The following is a 20,277-nucleotide window of genomic DNA, read 5'->3' on the forward strand; positions in this document are numbered from 1 at the left end:
GCTTTGGTCGCGGACCCTGCCCTTCGGCCTGCTCGGCCCTCGAACAGCCCCGCGGAAATGGTGTACGCGGAGATCTTAAGACTGCCTCCCGACCCTATGCTCCACACCAGGTCGAGTTTAAGCGACACTAGTGTGCTTTGCCTGCTTAAGAGCGCGGTTTCCAAATTGCGAACGCCTGACTAGACACTCGACGCTTGGGATCTCCGGACGTGCTCGCAGGACCTCATCAGAGTGGATGCTGCTCGGGAGCCGTTGCAGGAACCATGCATGGGCCCCTTCAACGTCCTGCAGCGAAGCACTCATGCATCCAAACCCGACGTCCAGAGTGGGCCCATCGAGATTCAAGCTCTTTACGGGGCAACACGTGGTATCGGTAACACAATACGTCCGTTTTGCCTAGTGCAAGTAGGTCGTAACTACGTCGCGGGATTTCATCGCAGAAGCCGCGCAGTTTCAGCTGGGGGCGCAGTGATGTGGCGACACCCATCCTACAGTAGGCGCATCATATGTGCGAACGGCACATTGGACTCACCCATCGCCACTGAACCGAAGCCAGCACATCAGGGTACTGAGCCACGAGGCCCGGGCGGACTCAATCGGACCCGTGTATTCCTCCTCCTGGAGTAGTGCATTTCGCCCTGAATTAACTGAAATCCTTTCTAGAATTTCGATAACCTCATATGATAGAGACACGAAGCGGTTTTGATACACCCGCCACACTTTCAAATTCACTTTTCGTATCGTGATAAAGCAATTTAGCCCAGCGCACGAGTTCCTCTTTTACTAGGTGTTGTCGAAGAGCATACCAGATTAGCTCATGTGACACACGGTCAAACGCTTTCTCCATTTAGATTTTCAGGTATTTTTTAATTATCCCAAAATCGATAAGGTGAATAGCTTGAGGGCCAGAAAGTCAATTGTTCTGTCGACATAAGACCAATTATTGTATTTAATCAAAACTATCCAGAGCTAGTTGCTTTTTGGAGTTGATCGCTTCTCCTAGCACTTTTGGAAGTGAAATTATGGTATTGCCCCATTCTTCGGTGGTTTGGTGACCATTTTATTTCCAAGCAAACCGAGCACCCTCGTATGATTGATGCACTCAGTCTTTCTACTAAATACGATGTGTAGGCAGGTGAAAAAAAAATTAAAACAAACCCAAATTAAAGGTGTATCAAAAACAAATCAGCACTAAACTTTGTAGATTTACGTATCTCCGAACCCTACAAAGGCTTATTTTTCCAATTCTATATCATCACCAGCATCCCAACCAAAATGCCAAACAAATCGAGAAAAACACGCACCAAACTTTAACAAAAAATCCACATATAGAAAGAACTTTCTTGTTTTTCTGTTCTCATCGTTTTTTTCTTTTTTTTTCTTTTTATGATTACATCTATCTTAAATTCGTGACCCTAAACCTCGCTCGTGTCAAATCAAAGACCATCAAATTAGTAGATGAGTTGTTACATTGCAAATCAGCAATAATGAATAGTGAGATTGCGGGGGGTTCCTCATCACTTTAAGATTTTTGATTTCATCTTATTATTTGAAAATGAAAAAAAGTAATATTGTTAGAATATGTTTGTATGATGTGCTTATAAGACCATTGGTAATCGTTTTTTGCATATACATATGTTGATCGATTTATCTGAAATATTGTAAGTGATATATAACGAAAAATGGAACTTAATCAATCGAAAATTATGAAATAATATGTGATTGAAATAATTTATAATAATTTTAATATTTTTAATATTTATTTATTTATAGTAATTATTGAACATTATTTATAATAATAATTAATAATTATTTAATTATAATAATTGTTATAAAATAATCATTTATTTATAATAATTTTAACATTTATTTATTTATTTATTGGCTGATATGGTTTAGTTGCAATATGTTAGTATTTTATTTGTATTTTAACGTTTCATCTGGTTTCATCCATCTTCAGGGATCATGGAATAAATCCTGAGAAAAGCAGGTGGAACGCTAGAATATAAATGAAATGGGGAAAATTAAATGTCGGTCTTAGCTAATTTGTCATTGTTTTGTTAATACCAATCAATCAACTTTTGAATTAATTAACAACACCATTTTAACACCATTTTAACAATGAAATTCCGCCGTTCGCGCAGGGTATCTTTTGTAGTTCTTATAATTATACATAAATAATTACTAATATAAATAATTACTAATGTTAATATTACTAATCTTAATATGTCACTATCTAATATATACGTACATATAAAATTACTATTAAATAAACAGGAAAAAACTAAAACCATCTAGTACTTCTATAAAGTGCCATGATAAATAAAATAATTGCGTATGGTAAAGAGACTTAAAAAGCAAAAGATATAAATGAATAAATGAATGGACAATACAGAGCGGAACTCTGTACTGACGGAGAAATAAAGCCAAAATAAACTTCTTAAGATTGTGACTTCTCCTTACCTTAATTCATTCAATTGCGCATTGCGCACGGCATTGGTACCTAGTACGAGTACATCATGTTCACTGTATGTAGTATGGTATCCAGGGACCCATAGCGTCATAGCAAAGTGGTGGTAACTGCCCCTTCCTTTCAACTTCTTCACAGTCTCTGTTTATTTCATGATACGCTTTATGAACCATGCAAGCCACTACTCTCGCCCATGGCTGGGTTATGGAATCTTTGAGTATTCCATCCTGCCCACCTGCCCCTTCTATATCTTTTTCACTATTATTTCAGTCCTTAGGAGGCTACGAACTTTTTATTAATTTTTTTTACTTTTATTTCGTCGTCGCAAACACAGATTTTGAATTGACAACGCAAGTAATTTTCTTTTATATGAAATTTATCATGCATTGGGGGGTATTTAGTGACGGTTATAGTGTAGTTGTCGCCTTAAATAGTTTTATACTATATTCTTATATGTTAATGTGTCCGTATCTCAACCATGTGAGCTTATGCATCTTATGCTTCTAAGATACTTTAAACATGGAGCCTGAAAGAACAGACAAAAGACGCGGAGACTTGGACGACATAGCTATATTAAACTATAAAATACAATTAAAAATAAAAAAATGCCCATCATGCATAAAAACAGAAGAATCTTCAGAAATGGGCGGAACTACCAAATGGATTGCTATCATTTTGAATCTATTTGAGATGAAGTAAATTTGAGCTGGTCTGTTTGCGACAATTGTTCATCCACCTATCTGTCAATCGATCACAATATAATTTAATTTCACTTTTAGATACTTGTATCCGTTGGGGTAGTGTCAACGGTAGAAATGGATGAAGAAAAATAACAAATATTTGTATAATTGGATAAAATATATTTGATGGTTTTTTGTTAATGAAACATGTTGGACCACGTATTGCAATCTTTTTTAACAGAGAATGATAAATGATTAATCAAATCTTAACACTAATATCAAACATAACAGTTTAGTTAATAAAAATCAATTGATCTAAATTGGAATAAATAATTTTTTTTAAGAGGTTGAAAAGAGACTAACCTCAGAGTTCATGATCTCTGAGAGTGTGGGATTTTTACCCGCCAAGCTACGACTGAGATTTCCACGTCCAACAGCTTTCTATTTAGATTTCGTTTTTATTGGAAGAAGCCCCTTTGGTCCACTTTAAAGCTTTGGTTGGCTTCTTTGAGAAACAGGCTGTTCCTCAGTAGCTTATTTTTAAAAAAAAAATTAAACGCACGTATCTCCATTAATATTGAGAATTTCGCGAAAAGGAGCTTAATTTGGGATCGATAGTATATCCTCCCTGCACCCTGGACCCTACATCGTCCTCCCTGCACCGAAGAAGGTGCTAATAGGACCCCAAGCCAAGGTGGAACAGCATACGCCGAGGGCTGCGTGGCCAATGGGGAGCTTGGTCTTTAGTATGCGAACTCTGAATACCTTGGGCATCTTCAGTTTCAAATAAGACTCTTACCCTGGTGGCCGGGCCAGCCAGGGTGGACATTCTTCCCGGACTACTCGTGGGACCAAGACATGGACTCAATTAATAAAAAAACCAAAACGACAATAGAAGAGGAGGTGATGATGCCAGGCGCGCAGGAGGACGAGCTGCTGGCCTCCAGCCAGGAGACAGTGGCCGTCGAGAGCAGTACACTCAGTGCCAGCCGTAGCACCGTTATGCTGAAACCAACCGCAGGGACCTCCTGGAGCGAGGCGTTAGACGGACTAGTGGCTTCTAGTCTGGAACCCACTGCCGTCAGGCTGGGTGTAGCGAGTACCAGACATAGTACTCCTGACCCGAAGCCCTCAGCGTCGGGGGATCCCTCGAAAGCGAAAACCGACAAGAATGTCGGTCGCCGGAAACCGGCTAAGAAGCGAAGGTCCACGGGTGTCCTGCTCGAGAGTCAGTACCAGAAGGCCATGCATATTCTCGGCAAGATTGCCAAGAATAAGGAGGCCGGTACTGTCGACGAGCGGGATGAAAAAGACCTCGCTAAATACCAGGCAATTGTTGATGAATACAACAGCAAACGCCGGGCTGACGAGCAGAAGGCGAAGCTCATCGCTCTAAAACGCAACCGATCTCAAGACGAGGTCGAACAAGATAAGAAGCGGAGTAGAGTGGGCAAGAGCGCAGACGCCAAGCAACATAAGGAGGAAATTGTACAGCAACCGTCAGCCGGCGGGCCACGTTCCTATAACAACAGTCACGGTCTTAGGAGTTTGTGGCATCAAAACGGGGCACCAAAGCGCTAATTGGGCTCCTCGGAGCGGCCACTGATACCTACCTACCTACCCATAGAGGAGAATTAGACCGACAGAATGGCATGTTATGTGTGTTGTGCCGTTATTCTCATGTGATCGCAGTCGGTGGCTGCTTGATCTTTAATGACTTATTGGAGAAACGCCGCAGGGCTGGCCGTGAATTCCTCTAATTGGGCTACACGGAGGCAAAGGTAGACAAAAGGCAAGGATCGCGACCACGACGGATCACCGTGAGCCATTGTGCCGGCCTTCAGCGTCCGGTGCTAACGTTCCAGCATACTATAGGACTGTGGATGGTATCCAGTACTGCTATGTCGTTTAAAACCAAGGAGCTTTCATAATTCCGCGAAAAGAGTAGATTCGAATTGCATTCCCTAGTCCGTGATGATTACGGCTGGAACAACAAAGCGCGGAATCCACTCTGAACAGAGGGCTCGGACACATGACAGGAGTATTGCTTCAGACATCGCATAAATGATTGTGAAGTAATACTTGAATCCATGCGAGTCTCGCAAAGGGCCGATGATGTCGAGATGAATGGTGTGGAAGCGCTTGGTTGACCGAGACAATACACCTACTTCATTTCGTATGTGCTTGTCGACCTTCCACTTCTGGCACGCGTTGATCTGTCTGGTCCAGTAACCTACGTCCTTGTTCACAGACGGCCAGAACTATTTTTCGGTGACTAACCGGTTCGTCGCCTTGATGCCTGAATGTGGAAGATCGTGAATTGCGTGAAATACTGCGAAAATCGGCATGGATCCCTTATCAGAAGTCTCGCAGAGTAAATAATAGTTTAAGCCGAAAATAGGAAACTCCTTGAATTTGTATTTGAAGTGTGCCTTCAGGCTCTAAAGTCTGCGTCGTCTTTTTGAGCCGCGGCGGGGACTGTGATCTCCGAGATTCGAGACAAAACAACATTGTCTTTTCCAGACATGTCTTGCATATCAGAACTGGCTGATATAACTCAAGTGCCGAAGTTGGCGATGCGACGATTTGTTGGGCTTTTGTTTGTGTGAAGAGCGGTGCCTACTGCTTTGTCTGTGGTATCCACGATCACAAATAAGGGTGCATCTGGTCGAGGAAATGCCAGCAGTGTTGCATGAACGACCTGTTGTTTCTCCGCTTCAAACGCATGGACGGCCTCAGCAGACCACGCAACGTCGCAGTAATCTTTACTTTTGGGCGCAGACAAGTAGGCGTTCAGGATCGCTGGGTAATGAGCGGCCTTGAGCAAAAAACGATGATAGCAGTTTAACATGCGCAAAACCTTCACAGATACTTTACCATGGTTGGTAGGGAAGAGCTCTTTATCGCTTCAAACGTGTATGGGTCAGGGGTTATCAAATGGCCGAGAAATTTTACCTTCCTCTGGAGGAATTTTTCAATGTTTAAGACAAGCCCGGCCTAAAGGAGAAAAATGCATTCTAGATGTTCCAATTGCCTAGATTCTGAAGAGATCAAAATATCATCCATGTAGACCAAAGAAAACTTCAAGTTTCGCAAGACAGAGTAGATGAACCTCTGGAAAGCTTGTCCAGCGGCGCACAAGCCGAAAGTCATCCTGGTGAACTGGAAGAATCGGAAAGGTCTGCAGATAGCCGCCTTCAGAATGTCTTCGGGAGCACCAGGCATTTGGTGATACCTCTTGGCTAGATCTAGGGTCGTAAAAACACGGCAATTTATTAGCGATTGCGAAAAATCATGAATTAGTGGAATGGGGTGTCGGTCTGAAATTATCTGAGCATTTAGGCGCCCTATAATCTCCACCGTTTGGCTTAGGGAACAAATGAAGGAAGGACCAACAGCTATTGGAAGGACTACAAATATCCTGTTTCATTAAATCGTTGGACTCTTTCTTTGCAATAGGGCGAAAGTGGACGAACTTTTGAAAAAATTGGAGAGCCGGTAGTGTTGATATGGTGCTGCACATCGGGCTTAACCGACATGGAGAAACTACTTTCCCTAGTAATGTTGCGATACTTTTTGAGGAGTGCGCGAATGGGGTGGTCGGCAGCATCCTCGAAAATTAGCGAAAGAGTGTCATTTTGGCAGGTAGAAATTTTCCCTGCCGTTTGGACCGAGTTACAGGCGATCAGGAATTTTACCTTGTGTGGTTGACCCCCCCCCCCCCCCATCAAATAATTTTTTAATTTTAAATAAATACTATAATAAAATATAACGATTAATAATTTTTGGATCTTTTATCATAATTCGTTCCGAAAAACGTACTAGGAAATGCATATCCTATAATTTCCATGCCTCCCTCTTATGATAGTTAATTAAAATAAATTCATTGCTCATCAGTAATCGCAGATGCAGTCTGTGCATTTGGTTCCCTTCGTATTGTATTTCGTACCTTCAAAACGTTAGAAAAAACGAACTAATGAAACCTTATCTTAAACACTCAACTTTGTCACCTTTACATGTTTGTCACTGAAAATAAAAAAGTAAAAATACCACAGCAAATAATAGCGTAACAAGGGTAATATATGGAGTGACATATTGGAGGAGGAAGGAGGCGAGCATGGGTATCTTCTATAGCCAACAGAACGAAACTCTATGAAACTTATTAATACACCATCATCGGCTAGTAGCAAAGTACGCCCTCAAATATTGTATCTCGATACATAATACCTTTCAATATTCAATTTGTTTAATTGGATTTATTAAGTATGAGGAACGAGTATAGAAATTAATGGTTTTGCAATGAGAACTTTTATTTTATTTATTGTTTTTCTCTTTTTGTTTCTTTCTGGTGTCATGATTTTACCCATTTCCACCTCAATTATTTCTTTCAACTTTCATTTGATTTTATGGAATTAAATTGAATTCTATTGACAGAGTGTTATTTCTAAGGCATTTGGGGATAATTAGTTCTGTCATTTTCTAGTTTGTAGTAACAGTTGAAGGTTAGAACAAATTAGAGAAAATTTGAATAGAATTAAATGTATATATATAAAGCTTAATTTTGTGTCCCTCATGCTCTGAAGAAACATTATAAAATAAATATAAAATAAATATAAAATAAATATAAAAAAAAATAAATAAAAATATTTTTAAATATAAAAAATAATATTAAATGTAATATATTGAAAATAAGAATCTCGGCACTTCAAGTATCAATATTTTTGTGTGTTTTATAAAAAATAAATTAATATTTGAGTAGTTATTTGTCCCATTTGGACCTTCCTCATAATATATATACATAAATTATGTTAGACTTTTTTTTTGGTGTGGTGTTGACATTCAAAGCTTTAGAATAGAAGAATTAAATTTGCATGAAAGCTTTAAACTACTATAACTTTGTTAATAATAGTACAATTTCTAATCAAACTTGGTAGAGGCCAGCCAATTTTTAAAGAATAGGGTAATATACTATTATTAGCTTTACTTGAGCAAATATCGGTGTTTCCTTCTGAACTGATTTTAATAAGGTTTTGTTTTATATAAACCCATATAAATATTATGAGTACAAAATAATATAATAAAATATTGAGAAACTAAAAATTATAAAATATAAAAAAAAACATTATAACTATTATATATGTGTGTAAATATTATTATAAAATATTTAAAAAAGACATAAATAAATAAATATAAGTAAATAAAAAAAAAATTTATCTAATATTTCCACTAGATTTATAGAAATCCTTTTAATATCCTATTTTTCTACCTTTTCAATCTAGGAATACGAATCAGACGAGGGATCACCTGTTTCTTGTTCGGATGTTGAAAGCTTTCAGGGTAAAATAGTTTATAATCCGGACGGCAGTGCATATATAATTGACTCAGAAAACGAATCGTTATCCAACATTTCTGAGACGGGCTTAACAGGTTAGTTGAGAATCCATTATAAATCAGAAAGTATTGTAAACAATACCAAACAATTTTTGCTTCTCCTTTTCTTTGCCAATTTCCACTTCCTGGCACACAATTCCAACTGTTAGAAATATTTATATTTTATTTTATATTTTATTTTATTTTTTATATTTAAAAAAAAAATAAAAAAAATATGTTTTTTTTCTAAATAGCAAGATTTTGACGCTTGCAAGGACATTTTTCAAAATTCAATTTTTAATGAATCAATCAACACTATTTATGACTAACGGTCACTATTCTTTCTTTCCATACCCTACTTTGTCTAAAAACCATAAAATCTACACAAATCAGCTGGTCTACCGACTGCGAATAATCCAAAAATTCATTCATTTCGTGTGGTGAATGCTCGTGATGCTACAATTAATAAAATATCCGAACCAAATAAAATACAAAAACCAATTTTAATGTGTTTTATCTGCAAATTGAGTTTCGGCAATACTAAATCATTTGGTTTACATGCAAACAGTGAGCATACACTGAATTTACATGAATCCGAGAAATTATTGTTGAATCGTGAATATTCGAGTGCCATTATACAACGTAATGTTGATGAGAAACCACAAATATCGTTTCTGGAGCCTTTAGACGTGCATAAACAATTGTTTCAGCAACAATTTCAAAATTCATCTAATATATCATCGGTACTATCGTCAACAACGGGCGATTGTACAGTTTCAACTAATACACCATCAAATACAAGCAGCAGTTCGAGTTGTACACCAACGCTATCGGCGGCTAATAATAGTCTTAGTTCTACACCTTTGCAATTAAGTAGCAACTTAAATAGTCAAATGCTTGATTCAACAACTGCAACAACAACATCATCATCATCGTCAACACCGTCGTCATCGTCATCATCATCATCATTATCATCGCAAACATCAACAACATCACCAACATCAACATCAACGTCTACATCTTCAACAATTATAAATAATTCAAATAAATTAAATAGTGATATATCGAATAGTGCTACTCTAATTAAGTCTAATGCGGGTTATAGTGGTTCATCAAATGTTGCCGGGCAGAATTTAAGTGATTTTGTTCAACAACAATTCAAACAACAACAACAGCGTTCATCAACGCCGTCAGCATCACAAGCATCATCACTAGGTTTAACGAACAGTTCACCAATAAATATTGGACTAAGCAACAATAACAATAGCAGTAGTAACAATAATAACAGTTCTAACAGTTTGCAATCATCACCAATACCAACAACTGCACCAGTATCATCGTATTCATCATCAGCCATAACAACAACAACAGTTTCAACAACAACGCATGGTAGTGATGGTGGTAATAGTAGCAACAATTGCGGCAGTAACGCGAGTGATTTAAGTACCAGTAATAGTAGTAGTAATAATAATAATAGTACGAAATTACTAAATGAGTTCCTACAACAACAACAACAACAAATTTTACAACAACAACAGCAACAACATACAACATTGTTGGCATGTCCCGAACATCAAGGATTCAATAAAATTGCTGGTTTAGTTGATTGTAAATCATGTGAATTGATTAATATCAATAATTTAGCTAAATCATCACCAATGACACCAACAAAATCACCAAATAGTATTAATTTAACAACGCCACCATCATCGGCATCACTTACATCTATATCTCCAACAACGCCGGCACCAAGTTTTACAATTGGTGCATGTCCGGATCATATAAATGGTCGACCGATTGGTGTTGACTGTGGAAGGTAAGTCCTTTTTTCGGTGCTGGAATGAAAAAGAGACCCTTAAACCTCCATAGAGAAAAGTTCAGTCTGTCTGTTTGTTGTGTGACCCTCGATAATAACAAAAAAACTTTCTGGCACGAATCCTTCTAACACTGTGGGCGCGTTAAGTTCTTCTTAAATGCTAGGCTGAAAGTCTAATTACCCAAGATTATCTTTCAGCCTAGTATCTAAGACCCATCTAAGCAGCAAATAAACCCGATTGATCTTAACTCGATTAGTGGGTTTCTACCAACTAACTTATGTTTGCTACAAACCCGATGTCTTACTCGTTTATGATCCAGCCGTAGCTCGATAGTGAGAGAACCATCTTGTTGATCAGACGGCATATGCCTTCCTTAATCTGCATAAGGATATTGAGAGCACTGGGCCGTCGTTAAAAATTCTCTTTTCTCCAACGCTACGTAGGTCGTCGGCTACATCTCGAAGAGGTGTCATAAGACAGTGAGCTAGCTATCTTACTGATCAAACGCAGATACCTTGAGTAATCTACCTGAGAATATTGATAAGCGTTGGGGCCGTCAATTTTCGGGCACTAAGCAGGTCATCGGCTACGTCTCGAAATGGCGTCGCAAGATCTTTTGGACTGCAGAATCATAAAAGCGGATCAATGCATGCAAGGGGTTGAAGGCTTTCTTCACCGATAGCGAGTGTGATGTGCTGGAGCTTCGATACCCTGTACAATCTCGGCGATTTCAACAGGCTTGGCACTGCGCTGGTCAGGGAAGCGGAAGCTGTCGCAGATCGCGATGACCACGGCAGCGCGATAGTTGAGGAGGTAGAACGTCAGCCCCTCAATCTCGCTGCTCAGGGTTCGAATCCCAGCCACCCTGGGTGTCTCTGTTCGTCTTGTGATTGTCTCGCTGTTGTGAGCTTATCATCACTAAGTAGTGAACAGGAAACACAATCAATGCATTCGAACGAAGTAAAGCCGCGAGGCCTGATGGTTTCCACGTAGAGATATTTATCTCTGCACCTGCAGTTTTTTCAGATCTGCTTCGTTCCCTCGTACGGAACCGACACCTTTACCAGAGAGTGGAAGAAGGGAATAATCCTTAAGATTCCAAAGAGGGGGCCCGTTTTGTGTGCGATAATAGACTCCCCGCCTTATTTTTACTAATGACAGAAATCACTTCTATGATGTAATCTAATAAAACTCTCAAAGACCGTTTTTGAAAAAAGAACTGTTTATTTTAATTATCAGCATTTTGAATTTCAACCAAATTTCCACTCTGGATCCCCCTGCGTTGACCACATCAACACCCTACGAATCATTTTGGAGTTTTGAACTTCCCTTTACCTGCTTTGCTCTTTAAATACACCTCCACTACCCTGATGACATTTGATCTGATGACTGAGTGATCATGGACCTTGACTAAGCGGCTCTAGATTTAGAAAGAGAGGCAAGTAGAGTCGGTTGAAAATAAACCCCAAGAAAACTAAGGTCTAAAGTCTGTGTTGTTGCGCTAATATTTTCTCTGTGTTGCTATATGGGAGTTGCACGTGAAAAGTGATCCTTCGCTATAAGATATCATCGGGGCACGCTAGCCTGATATTTTTTCTAAAAAGGACTTGGTTAGCGCACATGCGAGTTACCCGTGGACTCCCAAACGTCACTCAAAATCCCCAAACTTTTATGAATACTTCATTATCAGGTATCATCGGGATACGCTAGCCTGATACTTCTTCGAAAAAGAATTTGGTCGGCGCACATGCCAGTTACCCGTGGACGATGTGATCAGACAGCGGAAGCGGCAATAGATAGGTCACATATAAGCGATTGGCGACAATTCCATTTCTGGATATATGCCATACAATGAAACCCATTCTCTCAAAATTTGGGCGAATGAGTCGCTGTAAGAGCACTTGGTGCAGAACTGTAGTGGGGGAATAGGGGCGCCTGGGGAAGCCCTGTAAGAAGTTGAAGCGCATTTTAGCGCATCGTGAACGATAGTGCGCAGTCATCGTTAATGCGCTATTCCTCATCAAGGGGTGAATAGCAACCATATATGGCATACACAGACCCCCATTTTTCAGTTTTTGATTGACTGCTCCATCCAGGGTAGAAGCAACTCGTTAAACTCTATTTCATCTAGTGGTTTGTCACTCTTTGGCCAGCAAAAGCATTTGTTTTTTCCGTTGACTAGTCTTTCTCTCGGGCGTCACAGGTGGTCTTGGTTTTAGCATTGCCTTTAGATCCACTTTAGACATCCAGTCTGGATGCTTTGTTGGCTCCTCAATTTGGGTAACAAATAATAAGCTCCTCTTCTGTCACAACTGAAATATTCTGTCGAGGATACACTTTTATTCAACGAAACTAAACACTAGGTTTATGGTTTCTTGTATTTTTTCCGGTTAACAATCGCCGGTATTTAGTGCTTCTCCCACAATTTGATACCGGACTCGTTATAAAGTTCATTAATCGATAAGGATTATAGCTTTTCGTCTCTGGGTGCTCTTATGTTCGTTACTTCTCTCAGTCATTTCTTCTTCTCTTTGAACTGCCCCCCCCCCCCCAGTAAACAGGGAATAGCGACTAAAATTTCCGTAGCATTTTAGGGTCCATGCACATTCCCTGAATTAACTGTCCTCACTCTATGGTGTCCTTGCTGGCCCCATTAAAGCACGGTATACTCAAGTTTGCCCGGAGGGCTCAAGCAGTTAGAGCACTGGGCTGTCGTAGCGGAAGGTGGCGGTTCAAATTTCACTGGTGCCAGAGAGATTTGTTATCGTGACTGGATGTCGGATGCCATTCGACTCAACTATGACCTGAGTCAAATCAAGGTAATAAGGTCGTCAACTGAAGAATAGGCCTTAGCGAAAACAGAATTATAGACCACCTCTTCTGATAGTGAAAAGTTTGTTATGGATGGCCCTCTCTCTAGCACTTTCAGTTTTGTGTTTATAGGACAGATTACGACGATTCCAGTCGGGGTTCGGTAGGAAATCTAGTCTCTTTCTTCCAAGGATATAGGGAAAATCCTTCCACTTCGCAGTGGGGCCTGGTGTTTACTGGTCCTATTAGGAACCGAGGGCTTTATAATACTGGATTTTCTAACAAATCGCTACAAGTTCTTCTCAGTTACAATGAGAATGGTGAAAATATCCGAAGAGGGTTTATGTTTTCAATAGTCGCCCCCCCCCGTCGACGTGCCAACCAACGTATTAAATCTAAAATATACTGTAATATCGTCCGTTCTGTCGCTCTTTATGGTTCTGAGTGTTGGCCGACTATAAAAGACAATGAACGGCGTCTTGCGTTAATGGAGACCACGATGTTATCTTGGACTAGTTGGCACGTTTTGATCACATCCGAAATAAGGATATCCGCGATCGATATGGGGTTGCACCGATCGTGGAAAAATTGGGGAAGAGGCGGCTTTGATGGTATGGTCACGTAATTCGCGCCAACGTGAACTCACTTGGCAAGGTTGGTCTGAACATCGAAGTCTATGGTATGCAACCAAAAGTCCGGCCGGCAAAGTTGCACGCCTTAATTTTTTGTGTTCGCTTTTCGGCCCCGACGAGATCGTGGCCTCTTTATAGCATTTCTGTGAACTCTCCCCCCTCCAAATGTGGGTCTCCCTGTCCTATATTTATTTTCATCTCCTTGTCTGTTTAAAAACTCACCAAGTTAGAAAATTACTGTGAAATGTTATTGGAAAATAGGAAACATTCTACCATTAAATTTCGAACCATCAAAGCTTTTACCATAGAATCCATTAAACTTTCTTTTCGATTTCTTTTCTCAGATGCGAAATGATTTTAAGTTCGGCAAGATTGAATAGTGGCTCGCAAATATCAACACGAAATTCATGTAAAACGTTAAAGTGTCCGCAGTGTAATTGGCATTACAAATATCAGGAGACATTAGAAATTCATATGCGTGAAAAACATCCAGACGGCGAGAGCGCATGCGGATATTGTCTAGCTGGTAAGTTGAAAAAGTATGCCAAGGCAAGAACAGAGAAAACAAAAGAAAAAAAATATATGTTGAAAGAGGCAAAAATGGCAGGGAAAAGGCATCTAATTTGCTTTAATTTTACTAACCATGGAGTATTTTATTTATATGTTTGTGAAGTAATTTTACAACCATCCAGATTGGTACTACTAAATGAAAGCACCTAATAAATTTATTTGTGAATTAATCAAACTTGTTTTCACCCAGGTTGATTATCAACAATCAACACATATCACAGTTCAACGTAAATTAATTTAAATGCATTAATTTCATGATGTAAATATTAAATAATTTGAAATTTCCTACTGAATATAATTATTCGAATTTAATTACGAGCCAGATTTGTTTTAATTGTTGATGTTGACGTTGAGAAATTTCCACTAAAATATGGCCGATGAGTTCAATAATTATAAAAAAAAACGACTTATAATCTCGAAATAAAGTCAAATAAAATTTGGATCTGATGCTAAATACCAATGCCGAGGTCGGGTTAGTTGGCTGAAAACTTTTCATATATTCAATTCAATTCAGTTAAATTCAATTCAATTCAATTTAATTCAACACAATACATTTCAATTCGATTAAATTGAAAGTTGAACATCAATTGAAAGCATCAAATCAGATGCAATTGAACGTCCCTTTTGTATTCATTCTCTTCCTTTTTTCATGTCAAATCAAATCTCAGGTCAACAACATCCTCGGCTAGCACGCGGTGAATCCTACACATGCGGGTATAAACCATATCGTTGTGAAATTTGTAATTATTCAACAACAACTAAAGGCAACCTATCGATTCACATGCAAAGCGACAAACATTTGAACAACATGCAAGAATTGAACAACTCACAGAACCTATCGTCAACAAATGATATTCGAGAGAATCCAAAAATCGTTATGCCAAATATGCCGCAACAGACAAGCAAACCAAAACCCAGTTTTCGTTGTGATGTTTGCTCATATGAGACGAGCGTAGCCCGAAATTTGCGAATACATATGACCAGTGAAAAGCACACGCACAATATGGCTGTGCTGCAGAACAACATGAAGCACTTCCAGGCGCTTAGCTTTCTACAGAGCCAAAATTTGGGTGCAGCGGCTGCCGCTAATATCCCAAACTTAAGCCAAATGCCGAGCCTGCAGCAAAACATGCCAAATTTACAAAATTTCCTACCAGAAGCCGCACTAGCCGACCTGGCCTACAATCAAGCTTTGATGATTCAACTCCTGCATCAGAACTCAGCGGCAGGAGCATTAGGAGCGGCTGCCGCAGCAGCTGCCGCGGCGGTGTCTATACCTCAGCAACAACAGCAGCAACAGCAACAATCCCAGTCGATTGGCCAGCAGTTGTCTTCAACTTCAGGGTGTGGTTCAACTTCAGGTCAACTGAACGTGCCGACAACTGGAGCATCTTCATCTGCCGCTGCGTCGTCTAACGCTGCAGCCGTAGCTGCTGCTGCACTCCTAGGGAGCTCCCTCGAACCCGATCAAGGACTGAATCTCGAAACGCTAGAACCTCCCATTGAACCCGATCAACGGCCAACGACGGTGTACAGTTGCCTGATCTGTTCTGCGTACAATACCAATAGCATCGATGAACTGAACAACCATCTCATGGTTGATCGATCTCGGAACTCTAGTTCGGCAGCAAACAACTGCAACAGTGATATAATGTTGATCATCAACAACAACTACATCTGTCGACTCTGCAATTATAAAACTAACCTGAAAGCCAACTTTCAACTGCACAGCAAGACGGACAAGCACATACAAAAATTGAATTATATCAACCATATCAAGGAGGGTGGCGCGAAAAACGAGTACAAATTGAAATACAACAATACGAATACCGTTCAACTGAAATGCAATTGTTGCGATTTCTACACGAATTCAATACAAAAGCTCAATCTTCACACACAACACATGCGACACGACACAATGAAAATGATCTTCAATCATCTCGTCTATATTGATCAACTCCATTCAATTCAACAACAACGTCGCCAATCAACTTCAACACCAACATCAACGGCAACAAGTCAGTCAATTGCTGACAATCAACGTATGTTGAATGCAATAAGTTCCGGTGGGAATAATAGTGATATTGATCAACAACAAAGTTCTGGTGCTGGTCATCTAGCAAATATTGAAGGTGGTAATACGAGCGCAAGTGGTAGTGCAAGTGGCAGTGGTGGGGCTAGTGTTCAACCAACACATACAATTATTTGTGAATTATGTAATTATAAAAGTGCAACTGTTTTACAAATGATTCAACATGTGAAAAGTATACGACACGTACAAGTTGAACAGTTTATATGTCTACAAAGGCGAAGCGAAAATCTTGAACCATTAGAATTGAGTGATGTATTCAAGATTGTTGAAAGTGGTAAGTGGTTGAATCATTTTCTACCTGAATTGTTTATAATTGCTTTCGAAATAATTTCTATTTGAGGATTGAGTTGATCCTAACTTGCCGGATTCATAGCGTTTGGAGAGCAACTGACGCAAACTTAAAAAATGGGACACTCATTTGAAAGGCCACGATCAACAAGCAGGACTGCAAAATTTCCCAATTCCTGAATAGTCGCTGGAGTTTTTCTTTTGTATTTAATATCCCCAGTGAGCGGATGGGGATTAGTTGAATGGAAACTTGCTGGATAATTCCAGTATATTTGGTTTGTCTGGAGCGTCCACGACTGATTCTGACCCGGACCCGTTTGACAGATTACCCCAGGCCAGGATTATTCAGTATACCCCGTGGACTTAGAGATCCTCAGCTACCCTGGCATCTCTCCTATCCATCTCCCTCTTTTTCATTTTAAGAATGCCTTGAGTATAACTTGCCACTCGGCTCCACATGCCTATACTCTGCAGCATGTCCTCAATTATGGTGTCCAGGGGCCTAAGATACCCTTCCGTCAAAAAGTGATGGCAGAAGAAAAAGGTATGGCAGGCATCATCTACCACGTCCTTGCAACAAATACAGTGGGGCGACCGTGATTTCCCGATTGTCTGAAGGAAAAATTGAAAATACCCATGTCCGCTGAGCAGCTGGGACAGGTAATAATCAACATCACCGTGCTTTCGTCTTCTATGAGATGCACGGTCCATCTACCTCTCGATTACTGCCATGCACAGAGAGTACGGTCTCTCTCCTCATAAGCGACAGCTTCCTTATTTCCCTCGCCTTACTGAGGTATATAGGTGGCCACTCGGCAGCATGAAGAGCAATCGGAATAACTCTCGCTATCACCATTACAGCTGGCTACGAGGCGGTACGATAGGCGGAGGCAACTCGCAGAGCCCCTCTTCTTTTTACTTGCAATAGGTGCTAACGGCACATTTACTTACTGAAGGAGTCAACACATATTTCAGAACCATTAAAGAGCACGGACTGAGCCGCGCTCATCAGAAAACAACGCCTGCTGGATAAATCGCAAACAATCTAGCCGCAGCGTTGTCTGCTGAAGCTGATATTTGTGTCTACAATAATGTCGGGGCATTTCACCGCCGGCTTCGACAAAACTATGGTTTCACTAGCCTGAATAGGGAGGACTCTGGGAACCCTCACCTTTGTCAGCACAACGGCTTCAGTTTTCTCCAGAGCTAGAGAGAATCCATGCTCACTGATCACCGCATCACCATTCTCAGTGTGCGCTGAGCTTGCTCAACCATGCGTGCGTTAACCAGTGCCGCAACATCGTCCGCGTGTCCGACCAGATGCAATTCTTCAGACATCTCAAGTCGTAGAACGCTTTCGTAAAAGGCTTTCCAAAGGTCCGAACCATGGATATATCCCTAAGCCCCGATGTTACCTTTATTCTGCGCTGCCCTTCCAGAGTCTCGTAGAGTAGGGCATGGTCCTTTAAATAGTCCCTCATTACCCGCAGTAGGTGGCCTGGAGTATAGAAACGATTTTCCAGTACCTGGTCACAAGGAGCACCACTCGCCGACAGTGGCGACTGCGTGCCTGAGAAAACTTCACCACTCAGATCACCTAAAACTCTATTGTGTTGATGAGTAGCCTCCCGCGCCACATATTGCGTCAACTGATTGTGGCTTGATGAGCTTCTCAAGCAACTTCCTCACTGTGTACAACATAGTGAGCGGACGATACACTGACGCCCCTTCGGAGTCGCCTCTGACCTTATCAGTACAAGTCTCCCAACCTTGCAGTGATAGGGAAAAACACCTGCTGTTAACCACGTGTTGAATACGCTGAGTAACAAGTGCGGTTTGTATTTACATACGAGTTTCAACACTTTACTGGGAATACCATCCAGTCCTGATGATTTTTAGTCCTTCATGGACAGGGCCGTCTCCTCTAGTTCCTTTGCTGTGAAGAGCATTCAGTATTCACTCCTTCATTGATAGCATTAGTTTGAATTTTGTGGACACGAAAAAGGGCCTGCATGATTTTTTCCATCTTCGCTGCTTCCATAGAACAGTGCGATTGATGGGCACCAAGTATTTTGGAAACCAGCTTCCACCCGAGGCCCTATGACAGTTTGTTTACGTTGTTGATTAGCTCCTGCCAGCAGCGTGCCATCTGTCTGTTGATTTCGTGGCAGACCTCGTGTTTACTAATTTCTACTTTTTTCCACTCTTGTATTGTGCGGTTCTAAGCATCGCCTCGTCTTGACTTCTTGCGCGCTGAGCAATCCACCGAAATCTGAGGCAATTCCTTCGTAGGTTTGCATTTTCAGGCGTTCACCAGTACAAGGGTATTTCCCGAAACGCAGTTTCTTTTTCGGAACCGATGCATTACAAGCTGCGGTAGTAAGACTCATTGTTGAATGATCTAGCGATTCAGTTGCAATTCTTCTGTCTGTGCTTGGGTCTTGTCTCTGATTTACCCCCCCCCCCCCACAAATTTTGTAACGTCGATTTTTCCGATGTTCCACCCGGTAGGTGTTTGCCAGACGGCAGAACATTGGGAAGCGCCGTTTGTCATTTTGAAGGAAATGTACTGATGATCACTGGCCGTGAAATCTTCCAGTACCTTCTATCGTTAGACCGCTGACACTAAGGACTCCGTAGGAAAAGTTACATCAAGGATAGTGCCCTCACAACTGGGGCGTCGGGATGTCGGAGTGCTACCGGTATTTAGCACAATCAGTCTTGCCCTGGCGGCCATCTCCAAAATCTATGTACCTCGAGAATCTAGTTGAGGTATGCCCCTGGCGTTAAAGTCTCCTCCGACTAAAATTGTCCCTTCAGGGTTTCTAATCTCGTCTTCCAAGCTGGCGAGCCTATTTCGAAAAGCTTGTATACATTCGTTTGGTGCAGAATAAACCCTAAAAAACGTCACTTCCACAAATAATCCAAAGGAATGCATCCCCTCGACAATGGGCCCGCACTTGCAAGTTAACCGTGTCTCTCACCCAGATGGTAGCAGTGCCAGATATATCGGCATACCACAATGGTGAAGTCCTATCTTGGTACTGGTCGCTGAGAAGCAACAACTCAACTCTCCTTTCTTGCACCATCTGCCCGATCAGATGGTGAGCAGTTGCATTGCTATGCATGTTTGCTTGCCGGACGTGGACCATGGTGCTTGCCTTTTCCTTTTCTATAACTCTTCTTTGAAGACTTGGCAACGCCCAGAACCGGGAATTTGAGCTACATCCTCTTTTTCCAGACCGCCGTCCTAGCATAGGACACATCACTTTGCCGAATCAAAAATCTTCGCTTTGCGGCCGGGTTCGCCACACTTGTAACGCAAGGTGCTTCTTTCCTATCCGTTGCAATCCCCTGCTAAATAAAAAGGTTGACTGATGGTTTCGTCCAGGGCAGCGTGACGGAAACCGGGGACAGGTGGTAACCGCTCCATTTATATATAGTCGCAAACCCGACATGCGTGCGAATTATATTTAAGTGAAATTAGTCGGATGTTCAGACCTAACCTAAGCCGAATTGAATTTTTTGTTGAGGGTGCAGGAAGTCC

At 40.9% G+C, this 20,277-nt stretch overlaps 1 protein-coding gene across 9 annotated transcripts in view; it reads left to right on the forward strand.

Moving 5' to 3' along the window:
• The window catches only part of LOC119660999 (zinc finger protein 2), a 187,048-nt gene that overhangs the window by 71,324 nt on the left and 95,447 nt on the right, over positions 1 to 20,277 (forward strand). For all 9 annotated transcript variants that reach the window (XM_038070099.1, XM_038070100.1, XM_038070098.1 and 6 more), the window contains 4 exons: positions 8,430 to 8,577; positions 8,914 to 10,336; positions 14,125 to 14,306; positions 15,019 to 16,716. In XM_038070099.1, coding sequence (XP_037926027.1) covers positions 8,430 to 8,577; positions 8,914 to 10,336; positions 14,125 to 14,306; positions 15,019 to 16,716 — 3,451 coding nt within the window. The remainder of the gene's footprint in view (positions 1 to 8,429; positions 8,578 to 8,913; positions 10,337 to 14,124; positions 14,307 to 15,018; positions 16,717 to 20,277) is intronic.

The sequence above is a fragment of the Hermetia illucens genome, chromosome 7, assembly GCF_905115235.1.
Source record: "Hermetia illucens chromosome 7, iHerIll2.2.curated.20191125, whole genome shotgun sequence".
In the NCBI taxonomy this organism is placed as follows: domain Eukaryota; kingdom Metazoa; phylum Arthropoda; class Insecta; order Diptera; family Stratiomyidae; genus Hermetia; species Hermetia illucens.